The 25,819-nt window shown below is 43.3% G+C and overlaps 1 protein-coding gene across 1 annotated transcript in view; it reads right to left on the bottom strand.

Moving 5' to 3' along the window:
• Positions 1-25,819, bottom strand: part of STK3 (serine/threonine kinase 3) — a 1,017,041-nt gene that overhangs the window by 881,271 nt on the left and 109,951 nt on the right. Inside the window, exon 2 of the mRNA XM_085605192.1 lies at positions 8,374-8,454. Coding sequence (XP_085461318.1) covers positions 8,374-8,454 — 81 coding nt within the window. The remainder of the gene's footprint in view (positions 1-8,373; positions 8,455-25,819) is intronic.

Raw genomic sequence — 25,819 nt, 5'->3', positions numbered from 1 at the left:
GTGCGGTGCCGAGTAGACGGAGTATATCCGCAAACTTGGGCTGCGATGCCTCCATATGTTCACAGGTTCCACCTGTTCATCCGGTCTCTAAGCTTGGTCATGTTGGTAATTGCGGTGGTGTCTCGCAGGAGTGGGAAGGATCTATCTAGATCTAAATCTAGGACGTTATTGAAATCTCCCCCTCCGACAGCCACAGTGGTTTGCACCACTTAGCCAGTACCTGACAGAGTGTTTTCCAGAAAGTACCCAGATCTGTATTTGAGGCATATATATTGCCTAAAAGGAGGTGACGTCCATCTAACCTACCCTTTACGAACACATATATCTACCTTCTTTGACTCGTACAACTTCTTCCTTCAGAAAAGGGATACCTGGACGCATCCAGATTATTGCCCCCCTAGCAAAGGAGGAGAAATCTGTGGCATATACTGTACCCCTTCATCTCCTCTGCAGCCTAGCTGTCTTCGTTTGTGTTTTGTGGTTTCTTGCAGATATGCTATGCTTGCGTTGTGCCTCTTAAGATAAGAATAAACCACATAATGGTGTGATGGCATGCAGAGGCCTCACACATTCCAGGTGAATATCTTTTGTCCCATCATATCAGTGTCAGAAGGAGGGTTACAAACACTCTCTGGCCCTTGTGTGCAAATCTGTATGTGTGGAAGAGTCTCCATAAACGTACATAGCTGCCCAAACCGGAGCGGGAAACAGGAACGTCCCGTACTATTCACTGTTAGGGGAAAAGGGGGGTGCAGGACCTGCAGAGTGTGCCTCAGATGTAATCCCCTAGTTCCAATGTAGAATACACCGCTTACATTCTTGGTATAGGCCCAAATGCATTAATAACTTGAACAATATCTAAATATTTGCTGAATCTCGCATCTCTCGTGCCAGTTAGTGAACATGGTTAGTGTAGCAGTGTGACTGAGGGTTATGAATCATTGGTATGGTTGCATATATGAAGCGACAGTGTGGTGTCAGATTAGTGTCTGAAGTCTGTGGTGTCACTTCCGGCAGGTTCAGTGAAGCAATGTGCGAAGGGCCCACTATTGATGAGCTCTCATCGCTCAAAGTGGGGATTGGTGTTGCCTCTCTGCTGGTGTCCCTTGGAGTAACAGTTATTTGTTCCGCTTCTCACACAGCTTTCTGCCATTCCTGCATGATCTGCTCTAGATCAGGCATCGATATCAGACTTGGTGGGCATTTCTTGCTGTGTCTGCCTCAGGCCCTGGGTCCAGCAGCAGCGTTGCTCCGCTTGTTGGGTATTCCAGACGGGCGAGGTCCGTGAATTGTCCCGTGATTTTTAGCCAGTCCCACGTATCTTGTGGTGTGTCGAAGAGTCTTGTTTTGCTATCTGCTAACTCTCGTAGTTGTACTAGGTACAGCAATCAATATTGAATGTTTAATTGCCTGAGTTTCTGTTTAACTTGTAGAAAAGAAGCTCTATGGCGTTGCACTCGCATCGTATAATCCTTGAAAAACATAACTCTCGTGTTCTCTATTTTAATGTCTGTGAGTTTTCTCATTACACGCAAAATCGAGTCTCTGTACCTATAATTCAGAACCTTGAAAATGAGAGGACGGGCCCCCATTCCAGGCGCTGGTCTTCTGGAGGGGATACGATGTACTTGTTCTATAATGAAGAAGGGGGATAGAGATGATGCGGGTAGTAGCTCTTTAACCCAGTGTTCCATAAATGCAACTGAATCTTGGCCCTCCGTTCCTTCAAGAAGTCCAATTAAGCGGATATTATTCCGCCTGGAGCGCCCTTCTGCGTCTTCCACCCTGTCTTCCAGGTAGCATATTCTAGCTTCATTCGTGTTTTGTTGTTTTTTAATGAAGTCTGTAACTGGCTTGAATTCGAACAGGGTATGCTCGACAGGAGTCACTTGGTCTTTCAATTTCCTATGATCTGCATGTAGCAACGTCAGGTCAGCTGCCACCTTATCAATTTTAAACTCCATCGATACCCTGGATCTTTCAATGGTGTTTAGGATCGCATCCAGTCTATCCTCTGGCTGGCCTGGTCCATCCGGGTGCGTCACCTCTTCAGCATCCTCTGTATTTAGGATTTGCGAAGAAGAGCGAGAACCAACACCCCTGGTGTGACCCATCTTTGGAAGTTCACTGTCAGGCAGTATTGGCGGTTGCCGCCACACAGCTAGGCCTTAATGTCCTGCAGGTGGGACAGCACAGGTTAATCATGATGCCGCTGAATATATCAGTTGGAGTCTCACTCGATCCTGCAGTGTTGTGAAGAGGGGGACCCGCAGTACAGTTCCACCGCTGTTCAGATAGGCTACCTCCTGATAATGCCTGCCTTGAGCCTTTCACAGAGTCTGTGTCTAAAGCACGGCTTCCCAATTGGGCACGTACGGCTACAGCCCCCAACGGTGCGCGTCAGTCGGCGGGCACCATCAATGTACAGCAAAGCTTATGTAGGACTCACCTGGAGTGTCACGGTGTCTCTATATCTCTGCAGCACCAGAAAATGTCAGGTTTGTTTCTCAGTTACTGTGTGGGGCTTCAGCCCAGGCGGCCTAGGATGTGCTGGTGATTCGACGTGGGCCTTGTGGTGTGTAAGGCCTCAAACAGCTAGTGCCTCCTTTATGGGTCAGTGCCTTCTGGTGCACTCAATCAGCTGTGACCAGTGATGACCTCACCTCTTCTCTCATGATAGCCTCCTTTCGCTGATTCCTGGGCCACCGCTTTCTTATTAACTAATCATTGGGGAATTAAGTTTCGAAAAGTTCCATGGCCATGCATCCCAATCGAAGTTTCAGGTGCCCCGCTAGGCCAGGTGCCGTCCGCCGCCTACCGGGAGTTCACCTGCTGTGAGGCTTCTTGTGCAGCCCCTGCACCAGCTCCTTACTTGATTACGGAGGTTTCCGCTCACCCAGCGTCTTCCTTCGTGCAGAGGTGCACTACCACCAGACTCCGCAGTAGCATCTACTGCTTCTCGCCAGCTTCCCCCTGTAGTATTTTGTCGCTGCTGGGTGCGGACATCTCCTTTGACGCTGCCCCTCACTGTGAGTCTCCACTGCACCAGCAACACTTTCTCTGGGGCCAGTCTCTGCGATCCACTCGTCTACCTCCCAGCATCAGCTCCTCCCCTCTGTTTGCACACAGGCACTGTTCCAGGTCCAGGCTTTGCCACAAATCCCTCAGTGGGACCCGGCCGCTCAGAAGGCATACCTCCAGCTTCTTCCTCCGCCGGACAGATCCCTCGAAGGCCATGCAGCTATTGCTGTCAGAAACGTTCCTCTGCGAGTCCCCAGCAATTACATATACATTTGGCGGATTAAGGGGATTTCAGACGGAGCCGCTCCAAAACGCGTCGGCCATGTTGCCCCTGCAGGCCACCACCCCCTCCTTGACATTCTTTTATGGTTATATGCACAACTTTTGAAGACAGTTTTAAAGTGCATTAGAGTCCCATAACCAATTCAATGGGGTGAATGACTCATCATGGTTGATAATACAAATCATTTTCAGAAGAAATACTGATTCCAAAAGGATGGGACCATTTCAAGATGACCTCCACAAACCCACTTAGTCTGTACGGTGTTCCTTTAGCATACATGCAGTGACAATAATGTAAAGGTGTGGCGAACTGAACTCCCAAAAATAGAAATGAGCCTTTAGACTGGCAATGTTCAGCAGATAGACTTGCATGCAGCTACAGGAAACCGCTCTAGAGGTAAGCAACTTGCTTGTTCATTTTTCAATAGAAATGAAGAACACTCTGCATGTTAGTAACTCTGTCTGACCACATCTTTAGGTACCACCAATGAGCCTATTAAAGCCAGGTGGCTCTTTCAAACTCTTGTTGTGGGGAGCAATACACAGAACCATGACAGAGTTGCGTTTAGCTCTTTGTGCTGTGTTTTGGATGCTGGGAGTTTTTACATGTGCCCTTTAACATACTGACGTTCTGGAAGTTCCCCAGAAGGCTGTACAGCCTATTGTGTACTTCTCCTATGTGTAAATATGACACTAAACGAGGTAAGAGAGAAATTATTTATTTTTATTAACTAAAACGTATAACCTTGTGGGGAACTAATTAGATGACCTATAAATAGGGTCCCCAACCTATCACCCTGGGACTTACAATTATGGGCCGAAAAAAGTAGGCAACTTCATACTAATATTAAGAATCCAGCATAACACTGGCTCTTTCTGTTTTTTTCCTGGTTTTTTTATGCGACTGGGAAGCACCAATAGAACTATAGCTTCACTAGACTTTTCTTTTAACTCTCCTTCTTAGCTAGGGTCCCTGTATTCTTAACAACTAAGTAGCAATATATAAGGGAATCCAAGAAATAAACAACCCTACCAAGAGTTTCAGGTGGAGGCCACCAGTGGCTTGATGATCAAGCATGCCACTTCCATGGACGAGGGCCTTTTTCCTGTTTAGGAGAAATCCCACGAACAGCCCATATTCAAATGTCTTATAATGTATTTGTTTGATTGGAATCAGTTACTCTTGTGCAGCTTTGTTGACAAATGCCATCTTGCACCAGATCACTGGACTGAGGTCTTCTTATAGCTCCAAAAGATTTATGTGGTGGTATGCATTCGATTTGTTAAACAAGCAATACCAGGGAGATTGGTGCTGTAGTACCACACACAAATTCTGATGCGTAGGGTTTTAGGATGTAGGGTGATGCAAGGCACACACAAGAAGTATGTTGGAAAATGTAGTTTGGGTGAAACGGATGACCAAGTTGACTGGCGTGTGAACTACTTGTTTGGATCGTGCAGCTGAATAAGTTAATTTCTACTTCTTACGTTGGGGAGAGGATTTAAAAGGATGCATAAGTAGCATATTTAATAAATTAATGAAAGATACAAGAAAGGGAACAGGCACACCATTTGCATGCAGAAAAGAGACAGTGCTGATAAATAAAGGTTCCTGTAAGGTTGTTTAACAAGGCTAAAAGTGTGAAAAATTCCAGATTAATCAAAACTGCTCTTATTTTTGGGGGGGAATGAGAATGGAAATATTTGGAGGTGAATGCAAGTAACTATTAGAATGAAAAGTAATGAGTCTTGAGCTTTTCTGAAAATATGTAATCTGCCTTTTTAATTTTGGATTGGTGGACCAAGGTTATCTGTGAATTCCCCCCACCATAGAGTGGTTGGATATTTATTCAACAAGGGTTTCGTAACTGGCAGGGAATAACACACATTTTCAAATGTTTAAGTAACAAGTGCCAGCTACATTTAGCTAGACTTTCTGTGGCCTTTTCTGAAAGATACATCGGAATAAGCATCCTAAAGGGCTACCAAACGTGGTGTATCATGGTTATGGATGGCTGTCAGGAACTGGTCTAGAGGTAGCATCTTCAATCTGTCCTGTGAAGGGAGAGTAACTGATTGAGGCTGCATAGTTCTAAGATGGGATGGTTGAAAGCACTACTTTTCCCCAACAGGAAGTAGCAAGACTAATATCCCAGGCTAAGACTTAGAGGAAGTAGCAAAACTGATATCCATGTTCCCTTTCTGAAGACGTAACCAGCTCTATTATTCCAAAAAGGAGAAGCCTATCATCCTCCTGCAGATGTTCCAGAGTATAGAGTTATTAACCATAACACTGTCCACATGTAAAGGAATCACCAAGAAGGTAAACATGTGTACTAATGTGCATTACCTATTAACATTTCTTACTATGAAAAGGGATCTTGAATAAAACAAACCTAAAATGCACAAATGTGAACATACCTTCAATAAGAATAACTATCAAATTCAAAAGTATTATAAAATAGGTAGAAAAATACAGTGTATGATAGTATGTCCAAAACATGATAAATGCTAAATCTGGAAGAGGATTAGGAAAGGAATATGTTCAAAAGAATCTATAAGTTGGCTGCAAGAATCATATTTATATTGGCATTGTTTGATGCCATTCATTGAGTATTTGGTTTTATGTTTTTTTTTTTTTTTTTTAGATATTTGGTCTCATGTATCAGCAACTACCATATGAAGACAGTAATTTAGCTTAAAACACCTTTTTAGGATTGATGCATGGCTTGCATGTTGTACATTTTCACACTTCACAAAAAAATGAAATACCAAAACAAAACTATGTTGGGAAAAGGAATCACTTTCACTGATGTTGACGGATTACTACAAGATCTTCTGCTCTTACAAAATTCTAACAATTCATAATCTGTTATCACTTTCATAGCCAAGGACTTCCAAACGTTTACTGCTCACACTTCATGATTAGATGGAAGCCTCCTTGGGTTGGTCAGTTATCTTTAGCAACACAGGTGTACTCTTCTTTCTTTTTAGGTGTTGCATAGATGGCACATACTGCCTCTTTGAGACATTTCATTTTCTAAAAGAAGGTTTAGAGGACACCATTGCTTACCAATGGTTGGTTTTATTTCTCATTTGCTTGCTTCTAAATGGTTGGCTGCCATTGGCTTCCTTACTCTACGTTTGTTTGTCCCTCCCCTGTTGAATGTGTCCTTCAACTGCTCTTTGTTTTTAGGCACTACTCTTTTATTTGTGCTTATAGCACGCTCTCTCCCTCAGGTACTACGCCCTGCTCCTTTCCTTCCCTCCCCTTCCACAGCCCCCTCCCTGTTTTGCTCGCCCTCGTTTGCTTCTAGCCCCTGTTGCTTTTTCATCCTTGTTCTTCTATCCCCAGCTCCACATTGCACTCTTTCGTTCATTTGCTTTTCCCCACTCTATTTGCGTCCCTCCCAAAACACTCCATGTGATATCCCACACTTCCTGTAGCTTCCCTCCTCCTAGCAACCAGTGTTGCACTACTCCTCGTTCCTTGGTTACTCCACCCCACCCCTGTTTTGATCTTGGGCAAAGCGCTTTATCTCCTTGTTCTTTGTAATCGTTATCTGATGAAATCAGTAGCACACTGAGGCAGCATCAGTCTAGGTGGGCTACAGAAGACAACCGGTCACTTTTCAGAACAAATGTACTTTTTCACCCGCAGCCAGGTGTCTTCAAGTCCTGCTATGATTGTTAGGGTTGGAGTCGGAGAAGAGCTGCAGGCTGAAGGCTGCGCCTCAAGAGCTTCTGTTCCTTTTAGACTCCCACTCCTGAGGGGCTTCCCCCCCCCCACTGCTTTTTCCCCTCCCAAACCTCCTGACCCCAGAAAAATTGAGACACGTATTTGGCTGCAGTAAGAGCTCGTGTCAGTGGCTTCACTTCAGCTTGGCAACTGGCAGACAGGCATATGCAGATCGTTCCAAGGAAATCTACAGCATGTTTCTGCACTGGCTCCATGTCATAAGGGTGACCTCCAGCCTTTCCTGTGTTTTTTCAGCTCACAACATTAGGCACATCTTCGCTAACAGTTTTGGTTTCCAATTATAAACATCGGCATACAAGCACAAGCAGTTTGGCAATCATGACTAAAAAGTTGGGATGGGTGAACGTGATTCACGTTGTGATAAGAGGACTAGTCAACAGCATTGCTGAAGCTAGAACTTGGGTGTAAAACTATCCTTCCGGCAACCTATACAGTGACATCGGGGTCCTGGCATATGAGAAAAATCTGCAGCCCATTAATAGTTCTCTTTTACTAAGGGTGGTAGAGGATTCCATAATAAATTGTAACTACGACTGATGACCACAATTCCATACTCCATCCAGAGGATCTCGTCCACGCAACACAGAAGTTTTCCAGGATGTGGGTGGTAACAACATATTAGAAAGTCTGTATGTAAAGTTGAGACCAACTGGCTTTGCCAGTGCTTGTTTATGTCTGTTTCTTAATCAATCTATTACTTTTCCTCCTTCAAATTTTGTCACTGGTTTAAATTGCACTTGTTATTGTTTCCTTCCACTGATTTGTGGATGCATCCTGGACAGGGCACTTTTCCTTCCTAAATATTAGAAACTGGAAAAAGTGAGATAAAATTGCCTGGTTGGACAGCTTGGTCTTCTTTACTCCTTCCTCATTAAAAAGCCCCATTCTGGAAGGAAGGGTCTGCTCATAATCGAGTGGCCAATGGCCATCAGGACAAATAACTAGGTTACTTGAGTTGTCCATGTATACAGGTTTGTAATCTGGTCTACTGGGAAGCAATCCATGGTCCCAAAGAACATACACACCATTCTAAATATGAGCCATACTGCTCCACCATAACGTGCGGGTGAGTGTGGTATCTGCTAACTTCACTCCACATTTTTCTTTAGAACATATTTGTATTAGTTTCCAGTAAGGTGCAGGTATAAAACATAGAACAACATGAGTTGCAAGTAAAATCTAGATGGACATATGTCTGACAAATTGTACGTCTCAGAGTTGGAGGACTCCACTCCCTGCCCACAGTAGTATCCTTTTCTCATTTCAGATATTGAGGGGACACACTGCAAGAATAAGTTTAACATACTCACCCTTCGCCAAGCTTTTCCAAAACATCGAATACTTCTTCAGGCTGCTTAGTTAAACTATCTTCACTCAGCTTTTTCAATTTGCTGTTGGAGAAAAAAATTAAAAGGACATCAAGTCAGAAAATGAATTCTGTGGGATGGTAAAATGGCAAATGATTCTGCTTGTATGAGTGTTTGTATGTTTTATTTATACAGCATGAACCCAGCTAAAAGCATGAAAAAGCAATTATAACACAGCAATATTTCTTGTAAGGTTGTAGAGATACTCGGACATAGGCAAAAGCTATTCTGAGATCCATCAACAGAACTCAATAAAAGAGCTTATCCCTATTTAATCATAGGCCCAGTAAGGCGACCTGTCACAGGTTGGGCGCAGGCCTGCCGCCAACTCCCCAACGAAAGCCTAAAACCATTCACACAAGGAGTTTGCTGGCCGTGGGGGTTCGCTGCAGGGCCTTGCAAACATCGCATTTCACACTATTCCAACACTTACACCCAGAGCACGCAAGCAAATTCACCTCATTCTATATAGCGAACACCTCCACCTGTGTATCTCTCACTAGAAGACACACCACACTCAACTGATGCTCATCAATTCACACTCCGCAGTCACTCAATCATTTCATCTTTATTTCGGTCACAAAAGACCATAGAAGGTACATTACATAAAAACATATCACATAAATATATAAAACCATGAAATGAGAAGCTTTAAAATACTCTAAAATCTTAACGATTCCAGCAGCAAGTAAACAGCCTGACAGAGAATAATACACTGCAAATTCAGAAGCAGAGTTAGTGCACAAGGCTATTAAAATGCAAGAAAATGTTTCATATAACAGTAAGAGATCCTGACGATAAAATATCTAACGTGGGATAGTGCATCTCGCTGTCAGTAAACAGACTCATGTAAAACAGAGCTACTATAACAATGCAGAATAAGATTGTGACAAACCACATAGTTTAAAAGAGTTTCATCACAGGATCCTCAGTAACAGCTGTGCAGGAGCTCGGCTAAACACTTGTACCATCTGCTGGGACAACCAGCAGCCCAGCTGCTTTCAGTGACCAAGCCCAGTTTAAGAACTTTACAAGTGCAAATACAATGGGTTCGGAAGTTTTAATATGCGTAAGGCTCCCCGACACTGCCTAACTCCCAAATTGCAACAAAGAGGCAAAATCCACATGGATCTCGGTTGCATGCGCATGCTTTGTTCTTCTCGTGCTTGTTTGCGTGCGCATGCCATACTTGTCGTTTGCATGTCTTGTTTACTCTTGAATGCCTTGGTCCATGGCCCGATCATGATGTTCTACAATAGAGCATCTGATCGAGCCTGTGAGCCAAGGGGGACAGTTGTCTGGAGCCTACCGGAGCTGGAAGACTTGTAAGTGGTGGTGCTTCTATTTCCTGGAATAAACCTGCTTTTATCCTCAACTTGCCTCCACTCATACTTGACAATTTTGGCGACTAACTGGAGGAAGCACCACTGATACGGACTACACGCGTGAATTTCTCTGGTTTGATTTTATTGGATTTTTACCGGATATCTGCCTACTCTGCACTGGTGCCTGTGCGGCGTAGTCTTATTTTGGCAACCAAGGAAGCAGACTGAGCGTGTTGTTTACCTATTGGGAATTTATTCTTATTTCCTGAACTTTCTTAGATAAAATTTACTGCATTTCTGGACTTGCCTCCTCTTGTACTACGAAAAATATCCGTGCGACCAGTACCGCAGTGTGGTGTTCTGGAGACCAAAAGAGCAATTAAAATCTCAATCAGTGTTTTCAGTCTCTGTCCACGGGATAGCTTACTTTTTCTGCCTAGTCGACTTGTTATTTTTTCAAACAGGAGTTCCACTTACCGGCTTTGTCCTCATGTTCCATGCTCCTTCAAAGCAACGTTCCTACATGACTGTCATTCCTGACACTGAGGAATTCCAACCGTCTTCTGCAAGAGTCCATGTTTCACAAAGCTCCACAAGGACTGTGACGTCATTTGGCCTGCAGTGGCTCTACGCGTTACGGTCTACTGTGTGAGCACCTAGAGAACTTCACATGCTTACGTTACGCTGTAAAACATGCGCACTGTGCTAAGCTTCTTGCTGCCCTAACAACGTCTCAGCACACTTATCGGCAAACGCGCATCTGCGCGTGTGGATTTACAAGTTTCTTCTTTAAATCATCACCTTTACTGCGCGCCATTACCTTCTCATATGGTGAGATCTCTTCTTTCAAGAGTTTATTCTATTTTTTGCTTGTTTTGATTTTTTAGACTAGAGGAAGACTTTTGGTTTATTTTCTTGTAACACTTCGTGCTTACTGCATTTTCAAGTGACTGCTATCAATATTTCTAAGGATTATTTACAGATATGTATTCTTACTACTTACACAGGGTGAAGAACGGACACTGTTTTTTTGTACAGCACTCGACAGTGAACAATTTCCTGTATCTCTACATTATCTACCAGACTTATTTTAATATCCTCATCAGTATTGGTTTCCCTTGCTTCTTTTTTTTCCCTCCAGATCTCTCTCATCACCTCTTTCATTCCCAATATGAGCGCACAAGGTTAGATGCTAGCTCCTCCGCAATGTTTTTGGGCAGCAGGTAGTTCACCTTGCATGCCTTGGTCGGAATGGAAAGCATATTTTTTAAATTATATAGAAACTTTAGATGTTAATGGTAAGATGAAAGCATGTGAAAAAAGGTATATTTTTACACTCCTTGGGTACTGAAGGATTTAAAGTGTTTAATCAATTGCCAAGAATGGAGAGTGAAGGTGATATAAATGTTTTTGAAAAAGCTATATCGGATTTTGATCGCTACTTTTCTCCAAAAGTGTGCATTGGTATTTCTAGATATAAGTTTTTCCAAAGGAAACAGCACACAGATGAATCTATTGACAGTTATGTATCTGCTCTTAAGACATTGTCTCTTGATTGTAAATTTGGTACTCTGCAGGAGGACTTTATTAGAGACCAAGTCGTTATGCATGTCAATAATTCCACCATTCAAAAGGGATTTTGGATTAATGGGGACTCTAATCTTGAAAGTATTTTACCTATTGTGAGGAAATCTGAATTGTCATGCACGAGCGCTAAACAAGTTAAAGGTGATGCAAGCAGTAGTAGTCATGAAACTATTGCTAAAGTGAGTGGGAAATACATAATAAGAGTGAAGTGTCTAGAAAGAAAAAAACTATTCAATCCCAGTAAAGGGAAATTCACGGATGACAATAAAGAAAATTGGAGGTGCTATAGGTGCAATAGCAAGTCACATCTTGCTAATTACAAATTATGTCCAACCATTAAGCATAAGTGTGCTAACTGCGGTGTCACTGGTCATTTTGCAAAGGTTTGCAAAAAAGGTAAAAATAACAAGGTCAAATGCATTGACGATAGTGAGGGTAGCGATGAGAACAGCCTAACAGTAGTTCCTTTGTACTTAATATTAAGGATACTAGCTCCGCAATGTTGTCTCAACATTGACAACACCCTTTTTAGGAAAAAGCCTGTTTGCAACATGATTATTGATGGAGTAGAAATTCTAATGTATGCAGACTCAGGTACGCCTTATTCAATTGTGAATGAGGGTGTGTGGAAATCGCAATTTGCCAAAAGGTTAGGGAATGATTTAGAAATTTCGGACATAAATCCTGAGGGCTATTCTGGTGAGAAGATTGAAATTATTGGTTTTAGAACCTTAATTTTCAGATTTCAAAATCGCTATTGTACAGCCAAATTATATGTTTCCAAGCAAGGGTACTTAGTTGGTTTCAACAAGGGAAACTTGACATCATCCTTAACCCCAATAGTTCTGAGCCCATCATGGTTATCAATGACCAAAATGGTACAGGGGATCCCATGTTTAAAAAAATTCCCAATCGTTTTCAGAAGTAAAATTGGTAAGTTAGTTAATTTCAAACATGAGATACGCTTAAAGGAAGTGGCGTGCCCCCAAAGTTCATGAACATTCCTATTGCTGTACGTGATGAAGTTAAAAAATAACTAGATGCTCTAATTAGTGAGGGCATAATTGAAAGTATTGAATCCTCTGAATGGGTTTCACCCATCGTAGTAGCCAGACGTGCCAATGGCAAAATTAGGCTCTGCATAGACTTGCGCCATCTTAATAATAATATTGTAGTGGATCAATTCCCCTTACCCCGTATCTCAGAAATGTTAGCTACCGTTGGAGGGGCCACATTTGTTTCTACTATCGATCTGTCTGCGGCCTACCACCAAATTGAGTTGCATGAGAAAAGCAAAGACCTGACGGCATTCATCACACCATTTGGCTGTTTCAGATAAAACACGATGCCTTTCAGTCTAGCCTCCATGGCAGCTATTTTCCAGCGTGCATTGCAAGATCTATTGAGCAATTGTAAAAATGCTGTATGTTTACATCCTGGTATTTGGGTGCAGTGAGCAAGAGAATAACTTAGCCTTAGAAAATGTCCTGAATGTGCTCATTGATCACGGTTTAACTATCAAACATTCAAAATGTAAATTTGCTGTAAGAACGGTCTCCTACCTAGGGCATGAACTTTGTGAAGAAGGCATAAAACCCCAAACTGATTTAGTAGAAGCTATACGATCTGCGCCACATCCTAAATCTAAATATGAGGTCAGATCCTTACTAGGATTGACCGAATGTTATTCTAAATATGTTCCAAACTTTCCTTGTCATACATTTAATATTAGACAATTGGTGAAGAAGAAGAACAAGTTTGTGTGGTCAGATGAGTGCGAAAAAGAGTTACTAGATGTTAAAGCCATCTGTGATGCTACTGCTCTGTGTGGTTTTGACCCTTCCCTCACATGTATCATAACCACAGATGCCAGCTCTAAGGGTCTAGGTGCTGTGCTGGCACAAAAATCTGAATCAGGTAAGGAATTATTCATTGCACATGCATTCAGAGCACTAACGCCTGCAGAAGAGAAATACTTTACTATTGAGAGAGAAACATTAGCATGTATTTGGACTATGGAACACTTTAGAGTCTTTGTCTGGAGCAAAGAATGCTTGATAAGAAGTGATCACAGACCTTTAGTGCGCTTGTTGACCATAGAAGGCATGCTTAAAGCATCTGCGTGCATAGCTCGCATGTCAATGAGGCTTCAAGATTTCGTCTACACTATTGTGTATGTCCCTGGCAAGGAAAATGTCACTGCTGATTTCCTGTCCAGGATGCCTTTACCCATCAAGGAAGATACCAGCAATGAATGGGACGAATTTCAGATTGCGTTAGTGTATGACGAAGGCACTATGCCCATTGACAAGTCTGCTTGGTGTGAAGAGTTTGCAAAAGATGAAGCGATGAAAAAGGTGTGGTTGGCCCAACAAGAATGCCATTGATTCCGATCTTAAGTGTTATTGGGAAGTAAGAGATGAGTTGTCCTGCATGGAAGGAGTGATCAGAAGGGGAGACAGAGCTATCCCCCCTAGCAATTTCAGACACAGTATCGTTGTACACGGTCATGAGGGTCACAGTGGCATTGTGAGAACCAAACAAACTGTTAAGAGAGGATTTTGGTGGCCAGGTGTCGACATTTTTGTTGAACGTGTGGTTAGAAATTGCATCACATGTGCAAACTCAGATAAGTCCTTCAAAACTCTGAAACCCAACATGGGAGACTATACTATTCCTGACAATTCATGGAATACCATCGCCATGGATATCATGGGTCCTGTCGGACATAATTCTAAATTCATTATCGCTACTATAGAAATTTTCTCAAAATGGCCTGTTGTCAAAATTGTAGAGAAGGTTCCACTTTGTTGGTCTGATCATTATGCCATTATATTCCATCTGCAAACTGTAGGATCTCACCTAGATCTTAATATCAAAAGCAGGGTGGAGATGAAAAGAAACCTCAGGCTCATGAACAAGGAGGACCTTCTTAACAGACTAAGCAATTATGGATGCCTCCTTCATTCGGATGTCAATTCAATCTACGATGACTTTTCCAATTGGCTTTCGTCAGCCTTGGATTTTCTTGCTCCTCTTAAAAAGCACTATGTGGCTAGAAAACGGCCCTCGGCTCCTTGGTTCTCGGAAAGACTGAGAAAGCTTAGACAAGTATGCCAACACCAGGAAAGGAAATGGCGCCGTGATCTTACGTCAGTCGAAAGAGATCTGCACAAACTTAGACTGAGAGAATACAAGCTAGCCATTAATGAGGAAACGTATCATATTATTCTAGGATGACGGAATCCCTAAAGTCCCCAAAGGAACTTTTCACTGTGATTAATTCTCTCCAGGCCCCCACGGTCAGTGTTAACACTGACATTTCCCAGGGTCTTTGTGATAAAATAGCATGTTTTTTTAATGCCAAAATCAAGGAAATATATTCGTCCCTGGAGACTCTCAATGCTGGAAGGACAAAGGTAGATCTCCCATTGGATCCTTTGGTTGCGGATCATTTGGTAGCTCCTATGAAGGAAGGCCATTTGTGCTCCTTCCCTCCCATACTGCAAGAGGACACTGAGCGGCTGTTAAGTGGAATCAGGTCTGGTTCCCAGCTGGAGTCTTGTCCTTTGAAAATCTTGAAACTGGGAATGGAGGCTATTGCCCCACCTTTGACCTCAATCCTTAATGCTGTTATTACATTGGGCCAGTATCCCTTCGCGTGGAAAACTACAGTGGTTAAACCTCTTTTAAAGAAGCCCTCTTTGGACTCTGCGGAGCTAAAGAACTATCGGCCCATTTCCCTGTTGCCTGTGCCAGCAAAAATTCTGGAGAAACATTTGAACCTCCATCTTAGCTCCTATTTGGAGGATCACCAGCTGCTCGATGTTTTGCAGCATGGTTTCAGAAGTGAGCACAGTACCGAGACGGCGTTAACCGTTGTACTCAACAACATCCAAAGTCAGGTTGACGCCGGTCATACCACCTTACTGATCCTTCTGGACCTTACGGCGGCCTTCGATACCATCTCTCCTTTAAGATTGGCTGGGAGACTCAGGAAAATAGGAATTAAGGGCTCCGCCCTTAATTTGCTTACCTCATTCCTTATGGATCGGTCCCAAAGAGTTAAGATGGGCCAATTCTTCTCAGCTCCCAATCAGTTGTTCTGTGGAGTCCCTCAGGGATCCTCATTGAGTCCTACCCTTTTTAATATTTATGTAGCCCCGCTTGCCAGGGTTGTAAGGTCTCTCGGGCTAGAAGTGTTATCCTATGCTGATGACACTCAAATTATGATTACTATTACTGAGAGTGTTAAAGCATCCGCTGCAAATTTTAAAAACTGTATGCAGGCTGTGGCTTCGTGGATGGTAGAGAACCATCTAAGACTTAATAGGTTAAAACTGAGGTTTTAATTTTTGGAGACAAACATGAGATTTGGTCAGAGGCCTGGTGGCCCGATACGCTGGGATCCTGCCCACGCCCGGGCCCTAGCGCCAAAAATCTAGGCATCATAGATAACTCATCCCTTTCTTTGGGCCCACACATAAATAGAACAATTTCCACCTGTTTTTGGATAATAAGGATCCTTAAAAAGAGCGCTCAATTTCTCTCCTTTCCCTCGCGGAAACAGGCAGTTGTGGCCCTTGTGTTGTCTAAATTAGACTATTGTAATGCCCTTTATTTGGGGATGAATAAGGGGCTTGTGCATCGACTTCGACTAGAGCAGAACGCCGCTGCCAGGCTGGTGATGGACCTTCCCAAATACCACTCTGTCTCTGCAACCATCAGCAATTTGCACTGGCTCCCGCTGGGTCGGAGAATTGTATTTAAGATCCTGTGCTTGGTACACAAGGCCTTCTACAATATGGGGTCAGACGGCATTAAAAAACTATTTTGGAGATATGTCCCCGTTAAGCAGCTAAGATCTGCCAGCAAGAACCTGGTGATAGTTCCCAGGTTTAGGAAAGTCACATGTGGGGGTGGGGGGGGGGGGTAGGGCCTTCTCGCTGGCTGCGGCTAAACTTTGGAACTCCCTTCCTCTTTCAATCACGGCTATGGAAACACATTTTCTGTTCCGTAAGGCCTAGAAGACCTGGCTCTTCACCATCTCCGATCTGTAAGCCTTTTACATATGGGCATCTCTGTACCCTGACACCTTTCCGCAGCGCCTTGACGCCCCTGGGCTAGGTTCGCACTTTACAAAGCTTATATTCATTCATTCATGCTGGCTTATCCTTTTTGGAGGAGACCTTCACAGAGGAAGGTTTACCTGTGCGCCTAATCACCGATAATGGCGTTCAGTTTTTATCCAATAAGGCTAAACTCTATTTCAAAAGGGTTGGTATCACTCACTGTACAACATCCTTATACAATCCCAGTGGCAACGGTGTCATTGAGAGATTCAATAGAGTTCTCAAAAGTGCCATACAAATTGCAGGCGTTGACAGTAACAAATGGGAGTTGCAGATCTTTAAAACCATCTGGATGTACAGAACCACCATCAATGAAATGACTGGTTGCTCTCCCTTTAAAGCTATGAGAGGTAGGTTACCTAGGACAAAGTGCAACCCATCGTGGTTGGCCCCATCTACTTCCTCTAACTTAGATTTAGAAGCTGTCAAAGAAAGAATTGCAAGAACTCATGCCATTTATAAAGAATATTTTGACAAAAGGAAAGGGTCCAAACGTGACCCCATTGTTCATGTTGGCATGTTGGTAAAGGTAAAGAAACCTTGGAGAGTAAAAAAAGGTGAGAGCCAGTACATGGGTCCTTTCGAGATCAAAGAGGTACTAAAAAACTCTGTGAGACTATCTAATGGCAGAGTATGGAATTGATGGTTGTATGTCTGAAGGAAACAAGCAAAACATCGATAATACAAATAATTCAGGGTCACAAGATCACTGTTGTGATGAAGACTTTGTTGAAACTTCCAGTATTGTTCCAGATATTAGCAATGTACCCTGTAATAAGAAATTTACTGAGCTGTTGAGCAAACGCTCTCAGAAAAAACCTGGTTGGATGTCTGACTTTGTTTCTCTCATCAAAAACAAACTTTTAAAATAATTTGTTTTTTCATGTATTACTTTTATTTTCATTTTTTTCTTTAAGGGGGAAGGTGTGTTGCATGCGTATGCTTTGTTCTGCTCGTGCTTGTTTGCATGCGCATGCCATACTTCATTTGCATGTCTTGTTTACTCTTGAATGCTTTGGTCCACGGCCCGATCATGATGTTCTAGAATAAAGCATCTGACCGAGCCTGTGAGCCAAGGGGGGACAGTTGTCTGGAGCCTACCGGAGCTGGAAGACTTGTAACCGGTGGTGCTTCTATTTCCTGGAATAAACCTGCTTTTATCCACAACTGCCTCCACTCATACTTGACAATCTCCATTTGTGATATCTCTTACAAAAATGATAATAGGTGGAACTCAGATTCTGATGTATTGAGACTCAACGGACGTTTACAATTCTGTTACTCCTCTTTAGACCATCTTGAAGTAAATACCCTTAGTGGCAATGTTCCCACCCTGAAACGAATATAAAGTGATTTTGCTGCACAGGGAATAAAGACAGTGAGCATTTGTGGCTTAAGAATTTGCCCGTCAGGCCCTCAGGCCTTGCATCTCGCCACGTCTTTTGCAGAGCATGCTCCCAATAAATATCTTTGGCCCACTTAATCATACTGACCCTCAATTTACTCAGGTCTTCCCATACACCCCCAAGCTTAAGTTTGCTGTATAGAGTTTGTACTGCTTTGATCCACGGAGTAATACAATACTTATCTAACAGCAGCAGCTCCTGCAGTGCAGCTCTGTATGTGGCCATCTCCTGAATAGTCCATATTCTAAATCAATAGGTCAGAATTTTTAAACGGGTAGTTTGGTCTATCCTCTTTATGTTTAAATCCCATCCCAGGGGTATAAGTGGGGTGCTGGTAGGGACACCCAGAAGAGATCTTACATCTTTTCTGCTGCACTTAAATGCGAGGTGTTCACTAAGCCTCATACTTCTGCCCCATACAAAGCATCTCTCATGTCAGCAGCTCTACGCTGGGTACACAGCCCTGGTAGTTGAAGTTTTGTGCCTCATGACAATAGCTGTGTCTCTATGTATTAGTGTGGAACTACTTTTAGATAACTGGAGGTCCCAGGAGACTTGGTCAGTGAGCCTGACTCCCAAGTAGTCAAAGCTCCAGACCTGATCAAAACTGGAACCCTCCACAACCATCTTGTTTCTAAAAGTGCGATGGGTATCGATTGCCACGTACTTGGATTATGGTTTGCCCTTAAGCCCCCGATCCCTGCTAAACCCCACAAAGTAGTTCAGCAATTCCTGCAGACCCATGGGGGTGTGGGATAATAGCAGGGTAGTGTCTGCAAACAACAGAACTGAGAGGTGTACACCGGCTATCTTGGGGGCATCATGCGGACATTTGCTCAGGATATCCACAACACCATTCATAAACAAAGAGAACAGAGTGGGCACCAGGACACATCCCTGCCTCACCCCGATGAAAGGAGATCCTAGGTGAGAGATCACACTGCATGTTCCACATGATCGGAGCAAATGTATTTGTGTAGAAACGAACAAGGAGATAAAGCAAATCATATGGAATCCCCATTTGGGCCAATACCTCCCAGAGAGTGAGCCTTGGTACCAAATTAAATGCTTCCCTCATATCCATAAAAGCTATATACAAGTGGTCCTTAAGGATAGCAATGTACTTCCAACAATCTGGTCTATGGTACCCATGTTCTTCCTGACCTCGCCTCCAGATGGGACTGGAGTTGATGTTCATCCATCCACTCCAGCAAACGGAAAATCACTTGCCTAAACAACGTTTTCTGGGTGTTATCAATAAGGCTAATTGGCCTGTAGTTTGCAGGAGTGTCTTTTGAGATCTTTTATGGATAGGGACAATAATGGTGAAACACAATGTCTCTGGGATCGCCTCCCTGTTCAAGACAGCATTACTTAACTAGTTCAGGTAGGGTACCCAGATTTCAGGTGCAGAGTGAAATAAATCCACTGGGCCGGGAGCTTTCTCCTTCCTCATGTGTAAGACAGCATCCCTTGTTTCCTCAATTGAAAAATCTTTGAACAGGATTATAGAAACATGAGGGACAGCTGACACTGCTATTATACAAACACCCAAATCAACCGCCAGGGAGAAGTTTCCTGTATCTACAGTTGCACTCTTGGTATATAAGACGTCAAAATGATTGACCCACAGGTCAACAGTGACATACACATCAGGAGAAGTGGAGCCCCCATTGCCGGTTGTTGCAGCTAATTTCCAGAAGGTTCTATGGTCAGGTTTACCAACACCCTCTAGCATTTTACTCCATTGCCCTTCCTCCCATTGACCATTGGCTTTGTTTAATGTAGCCTTAGCCTTGTAAGCCTTCCTAGAGCCAGAAATGTCTGTTTTAGAGCCTTCCTTGATAGCTTTCATTAATACCATCTTTGGCCTCTCTAAATTCTTTGGTGAACTAAAGGCACCTCAGGGAGGCCGAAAAAACCAGTCCGAGAAAGGGTCTGAGGGATCACACGACCACCCTGGACAAGTCCCCCTACTGATAATGTCTAAACACAGAAGTCCAGAGGTGTAAAACTACAAAACAAAAAAACAAACAAACAAGAAAGCGATTGAGCTCAAAGTGCCTGGATGCGTCTAAACTAAAGCCAAGTCAACAAAGTCCTCATAAAGAGGACATAATCCCATCACCCACCGTGGTGGCATGCTTCATCATGTGGGATCTCCTCTCAACCAAACCTGGTTTGGCTGAGGAGCTACTACTCCCAATATGCAACTAAGGGAGGAGCTCACGGATGTTTTGTTCTACGCTAGTGGAATGCGATCTTCTAAAGATCGATGAAGCTGGCCTAAGTAAGGTGAAAATTTTAAGTGCAGTGTAAAAGGGGTGATTTAAAATTGACTACAGGAACACAAAAAAGACTTTGATAAGGAATATCCCTGTGCCAACGTAAAAAGCAGAGTAGTAGCGCGGTCTGGCCCAATTGCCGAACGCGCTCACAAAAACCAAAAAACGGTCTACATGTTTCAGCCTGTAACGATCAAGAAATTTGGATCAAGGCTTTCATCAGGACCACTACAACAAAAACTACTGCACCTGCGAAGAAGTGCAAAAAGCACTGACGTGAACTAGTGTCTAAGTGGAAACAGGCCGATACACCAACCTTGTACCGCAGGATCAGATTCAAGAGTTTTAAGTATCCTGCCAGTCAAAACGGTAAGTACCCGTAATTGAATCGGGACTACGGCTGTCGCTCCTGGTAACAACTCAGGACGTGAGACAACGCACTTTCCGGCGCTACCCCGGGCCTCCTTCCTGAATGCTAGTGGCGGCCAACATGACCTTTCCTGCATTGTTTAGTGAAATATTCTTTCAGGGTGCTAAAGAACTCATTGTGTTTGCTGTTGAACATGGCAGCATCCCAGTTAGAAGGAGTGTAAGTCCTGAATTGATTCACCAGTAATATATGTTAGCTTTGACCTGGGTATCCATACTGATATTAGCTCACTTTATGTTCCTAAGGTTGTTTGTAAGGGCTAATAGCATTATGGAGGTGTCACTAGTTTGCCCGACAAATTTACATAACAGATCTAGTTTGAAGACAGCAACAAGCCCATTGTCATTGCTGTCACCACGAGTGGCAACATCCATATTTAACATGCGACACCATAACCTTAAATTGGGCAACATATAACCTATATAATATACATATTTGCCTCTCTTGAAGGTGTATCGAAGTTGACCATCTGACTTGGTGTGCCTGTTAACAACTCTCAGGCCAAGGTGTACGCAAAGATGGAAAATGTGACTTGCTACTTTTTGCCCCATTCTCGCTGGTTTGCTTGGGAGCTCAGTAATTCCCCACTCCTCATCCTCCTCTGCCATTAGAGCTGCGAGCGATTCAAGTGGTTCAAATCTGGTGTTGCCATCTGCTATTATTAAAGGCCAGGAGTAATCTACATTGCCCTCTATTAGAGCTTGGAGTGGATGTGTAGTGGGAGATTCCGTGCTGTCCTGGACTGAGAGGCGGTAAATGTTAAAAACTTTGCAGTCCTACACGCTTTGGACATCACCAACATAACTTAGATGACACCTTCCTCACTGAAACCTAGTTTACGCTATTCTCCAAACATCTTGGCATCCCCGACAGTTACAGCATCCAACACAGACCACACACTGAAAATAGGAGAGGGACTTGCAGTCATACCCAGGACATCCTGGCCTTGTACCCTTAGCAACTCTACCACGCCTAACTAGTTCATGCTACTCTCTTGCCACTTCCCTTTCTAAACATCAAAAACAGCCACCTTTCATCTGATATACAGATCACTTCCCAGAAGAAATCTCATACCACGTCACCTCTGCTTCCATCCAACACACCCATCCCACACTCGCTGAGACTTCAAATTTCCCAGCAGCTACAACACAAAATGAGTAAAGACTTCTACACACTTTTCACCATCTTGGAAATAAAACAAATTCTTCAAATACCCAATCCACTTTGAAAGCAACATGCTGGACCTAAACCTATCAGCATCCTATAGTCCTGGACTGGAACAACCACTTCATCATCCCCTTCACCACACCAGACTCTACACCTCAGCTTCAAGGACCATCAGAAAGGAAAAGTAACTTTCCGCTCCACGGAATACATCCATCTGGAAAAAATCTATGATGAAATACACACCCTGCCCGTACACTTCCAGCCCTCAACAGGTGCCAAAACTCTCCTCAACATCTACAACAAAATCATGAGAATTCATGTTGAATGTTATGCTCCTGTGAAACCGAAATCCACCAAGCCAAAGCCCTACCTAGCACTGTGCTACACTCAAGAGCTAAACATACTACACAGAAACAGGAAAAGAAATGTAGAGGATCAAAACTCATGTATGATCCCACCCTTATCAAAACACTCCTCTGCAATCGCCAATCCCTTGTGATCACAGCTAAAGCATTTTACTACAAAAACACCATCAGCGAGAAAACCAAAAGAAGCAAAACCTCTTCACGTCTGTTAAACACTGAACCCAATCCACTCCCAGAAGCCATAGTCCCTGCTTCAGTTAAGAAATTCGACACGATCAATCTCTTCTTCATAGAGCAGATAGACAAAAATCAGATTCAACATCATTACTACTTCTACATCTCCCTCACTCCCAGCCATCTCCCTTCGCCTCACTACCCCCTTCAATTTAGTCTCACAAATGGATCTGTCCAATATTCCACACTTACTCAAGGCAACCTTCAATACACGTATTTCTCTCCACTAAATCAACGCCCCATAGGCCAAGGAACACTTTCATAAGACAAGGAAATTTCCTTGATGCCCTTAAGACAGGTTACATAATTTGCCTGCTAAAGAAACCATTCCTAGACCCCACTGACCTCACTATATTCTGCTCTATGAGTCACCTTCCATTCGAAGGGAAACATTATAAAGAAATTAGTTGGCACCCAGCTATAGGAGCATGTCAGCAAGAATATTCTGCAACAGGACTACAAATAGCCTCTAGGACACACTGCACCACTGAGAAAGGCATATTCCAAGAAGTCAACGAAGCCCTCCTTCTCAATGACAGGAATGACCTATGCATCCCGGCCCTGCATAAGATCTCCATAGCCTTCAAAACAGTCAACTATCCTTCCCCCAATGATTGTACCTTCCCAGGGGCTGTGTCTTGTGGTCAGTGCTCTCGAGCTAGATTTGTGCTCTACAAATTCCATCACGTACGTCTATACTTACATTGGACGCCCACAAAAGGTTGGGCACAGGGCTTGGTCAAAGGCTAAACCCTGCATCCAAACCCTGTTGCGTCCAGGCCTTGAGGGCAAATCTTTGCTGTGCATAGCCAAAGGCAACATGAAGCAGTGACGTACTATGGAATCTTGCTTTGTGGAGGTGAGGACCAAACTAACCTTCAGTTACAGCTGACAGATGGGTAGCACACATAACAAGCATTGGCATAGCCAATAGGTCTCGCCTTAGGGACCTTATAAGTGTTTAGTTAGCCAGCACAAAATCCTTGGTGCTACAACATCAAGTGTTGCATGGCTAAACATTTATAAGGTCCCAAAGGCGAGACCTATTGGCTATGCCAATGCTTGTTTTTATATTGATGGGGCCCCCTGCAGCTTTCCCAAAATATAAAAGTTTGTAAAAAATAGGGGGAAAAACACTGACAAAGTCAATAGGCTAGAGGCCAATGTCAGACCTACTGGATTTGCAAATGCATGTGCTACTTCTGAGCTATCAATAATACAGATACTGGAATAGAAGTTATAGCTCACAGTGGGAATAGATACACAAAAGAAGACTAAATTGCTGCTTTTATGTTTTTTTGTTTTTAATTAAACACAGACAGAACAGGAGGAAAAAAACTCACAAACTCTTAATCAGACCTTCTCCTGCCAAGAACTTCGAGTCTGGAACCACCTCCCAGCAGAAGTCAGACTTGCATGAACTGGCTGGCTTTGTGAAAACAGTTGAAAACGCATTCATTTGAAACAAATTTGAATCTTATAGCTGGAATATCCCCTTCCACTCTCCTGTGTTTTTTATTTCTTCAAAGTGGACATACCCTCTTATATGTAAAAGCACTACACTGCCCCTATGGCGAGGTTCCCCGGATGTAAATATCTATAATAAATACATCAATAAAATGTTATCTATGTTGATGCTTAACAATTTATAAAAAAAAAAAACTTGGTGGTTTTGTGGAGATTGATGGTGCTGAAGAGAAGGATGGGGGTGAGCAGACAGGGAGGTCAAACAAGTCAGTTAATGTTATGCAGCCACAGTCAGGACGCTCTTGGTTAAGTGATCTGTCATGACTAAATGAGCTCCCAGAGAAAAAAAAAATACCGAAAGTGAAGCCAAAGTTAATGCAGCATTAATAATGGCCAGGGTGACTTGGTGCAGGGGACAGAAGAATCCAGGTCAGGCAAGGCGAGAGACAAAGAGCAGCGATGATGATGGATGATGATGAAGCAGGCCCCCCAGGAACGCCCCAAATTCTCATCGGATGAAGTCATGTCCAGAGCGGATGGAGAGAACATTTTGAATTAAGGAGTCTGGGGGGGAAACAAGAGCCCAGAACTACAACTTATTCAACTTAAACCAGAGAGGGAAGCATTTCTGTTTGAATGCTGAACCTTGTGGCCACAATGAGAACAAGCATTGGCTGCGCGGCCGTGTCACGCAAGCTTGAGGCCACCAAAAGCCTGAGGTGGCACTTTCAAAAGCCGCTTACTAAATGTCTCACAGGGCAGCGCATGCGCTGGCTCAGCGAGACCTAAAAAGCCTCATTCATAGCAGCCCAAATAAGACGAGCAGCACAGCTTACAGCTTTTCGTTGTCAACCATTTGTTGCAGGCGGAGATAAGGCAGTTTGTGGAGGTGAAAACTATTTACCCCGAGTGGCTGTGGCGGGACCGGGGTGTCTATGGAATAGTTTCAGGGAGCTCCCCAAGAGCATGGTGAACCCTAGAAAAGGGGTACAATGTTCCAGCGTTATCATGGCATCTTGCGGCTCAGTGACCGGGTGAATTAATACAGATGGAATAGCCACTGTAGTACTTTATTTTGACAATTATCAGTTGGTGTTTATTGAGTACTCCCAACTGAAGTATGCGAATGATGGGACTATGCTTTTAAATCTATATATATATATAGGGTTGCTTGAGTGTCATCACTGCAACTTGGGATCGTCCCGCCACCATGTTTACCGGGGATGTGTTTATCTGGGATTCAGGGGTTGAACTCCTTATACCACTCCAAATGAACGTGCCTTTTCTAGATTATGCTTTGATGTTTTGTAGCACGAGGATGAATGATTACAAATGCCAGCCACGTTGAGCTGTTTTGTGGACTGCTTTCATGCCCAAAAATGTGCTATGCAGCAAGCTGCGGTGATTGGTGTGCATTGGCCAAACCTGCCAGCCAGTGATTGATTCCCTTGACTCGCTCAAGCAACAAAAAGTGCATCTGGAGATGCAAACATGTTTTGCTATTGAATTTGGAAACTCATCTTAAGCTCAAATTGAAATGAAAAGGCATCTGCAGTTCTGGTGGTTAAAATGCAGTTTTTTTCTTTTAAACTTTCCCATTGTCAAAAAAAATGTATATTACAACAATCCACCTATAGAAGCTTTACTGATGAGCTCACATCTTTAGTTGTATGATGAGTTGGGTAGTCTCCAATTGGAATTCTTGGAAGTGGTTCTGGAGGGAACCCTGTGCAAAGCAACATTAAAGTAGTCAATATGGAGATATGTTGCTTTGTAGCATAAAGCTTGTAAAATATATCGGGGCAATAGACCTGTAGATGGTGCATGTGGTCTCGCCATCTGATAGTTTTGATATATCTTCATTTGTTACTTGTATATTTCACTATACTAATTCACCACTAATCCTTAATGGGTTCCAGAGTAGCGTGCTACTCACCGAAAAAACGCTAAAACACCTCATCGAGAGTAGCGAGCACTATATAAATGCAAAC

The sequence above is a fragment of the Triturus cristatus genome, chromosome 5_1 (genome assembly GCF_964204655.1).
Source record: "Triturus cristatus chromosome 5_1, aTriCri1.1, whole genome shotgun sequence".
NCBI classification, from domain to species: domain Eukaryota; kingdom Metazoa; phylum Chordata; class Amphibia; order Caudata; family Salamandridae; genus Triturus; species Triturus cristatus.
The sequence above is the reverse complement of the archived record's forward strand: the minus strand, read 5'-3'. Positions and strand labels throughout refer to the sequence as shown.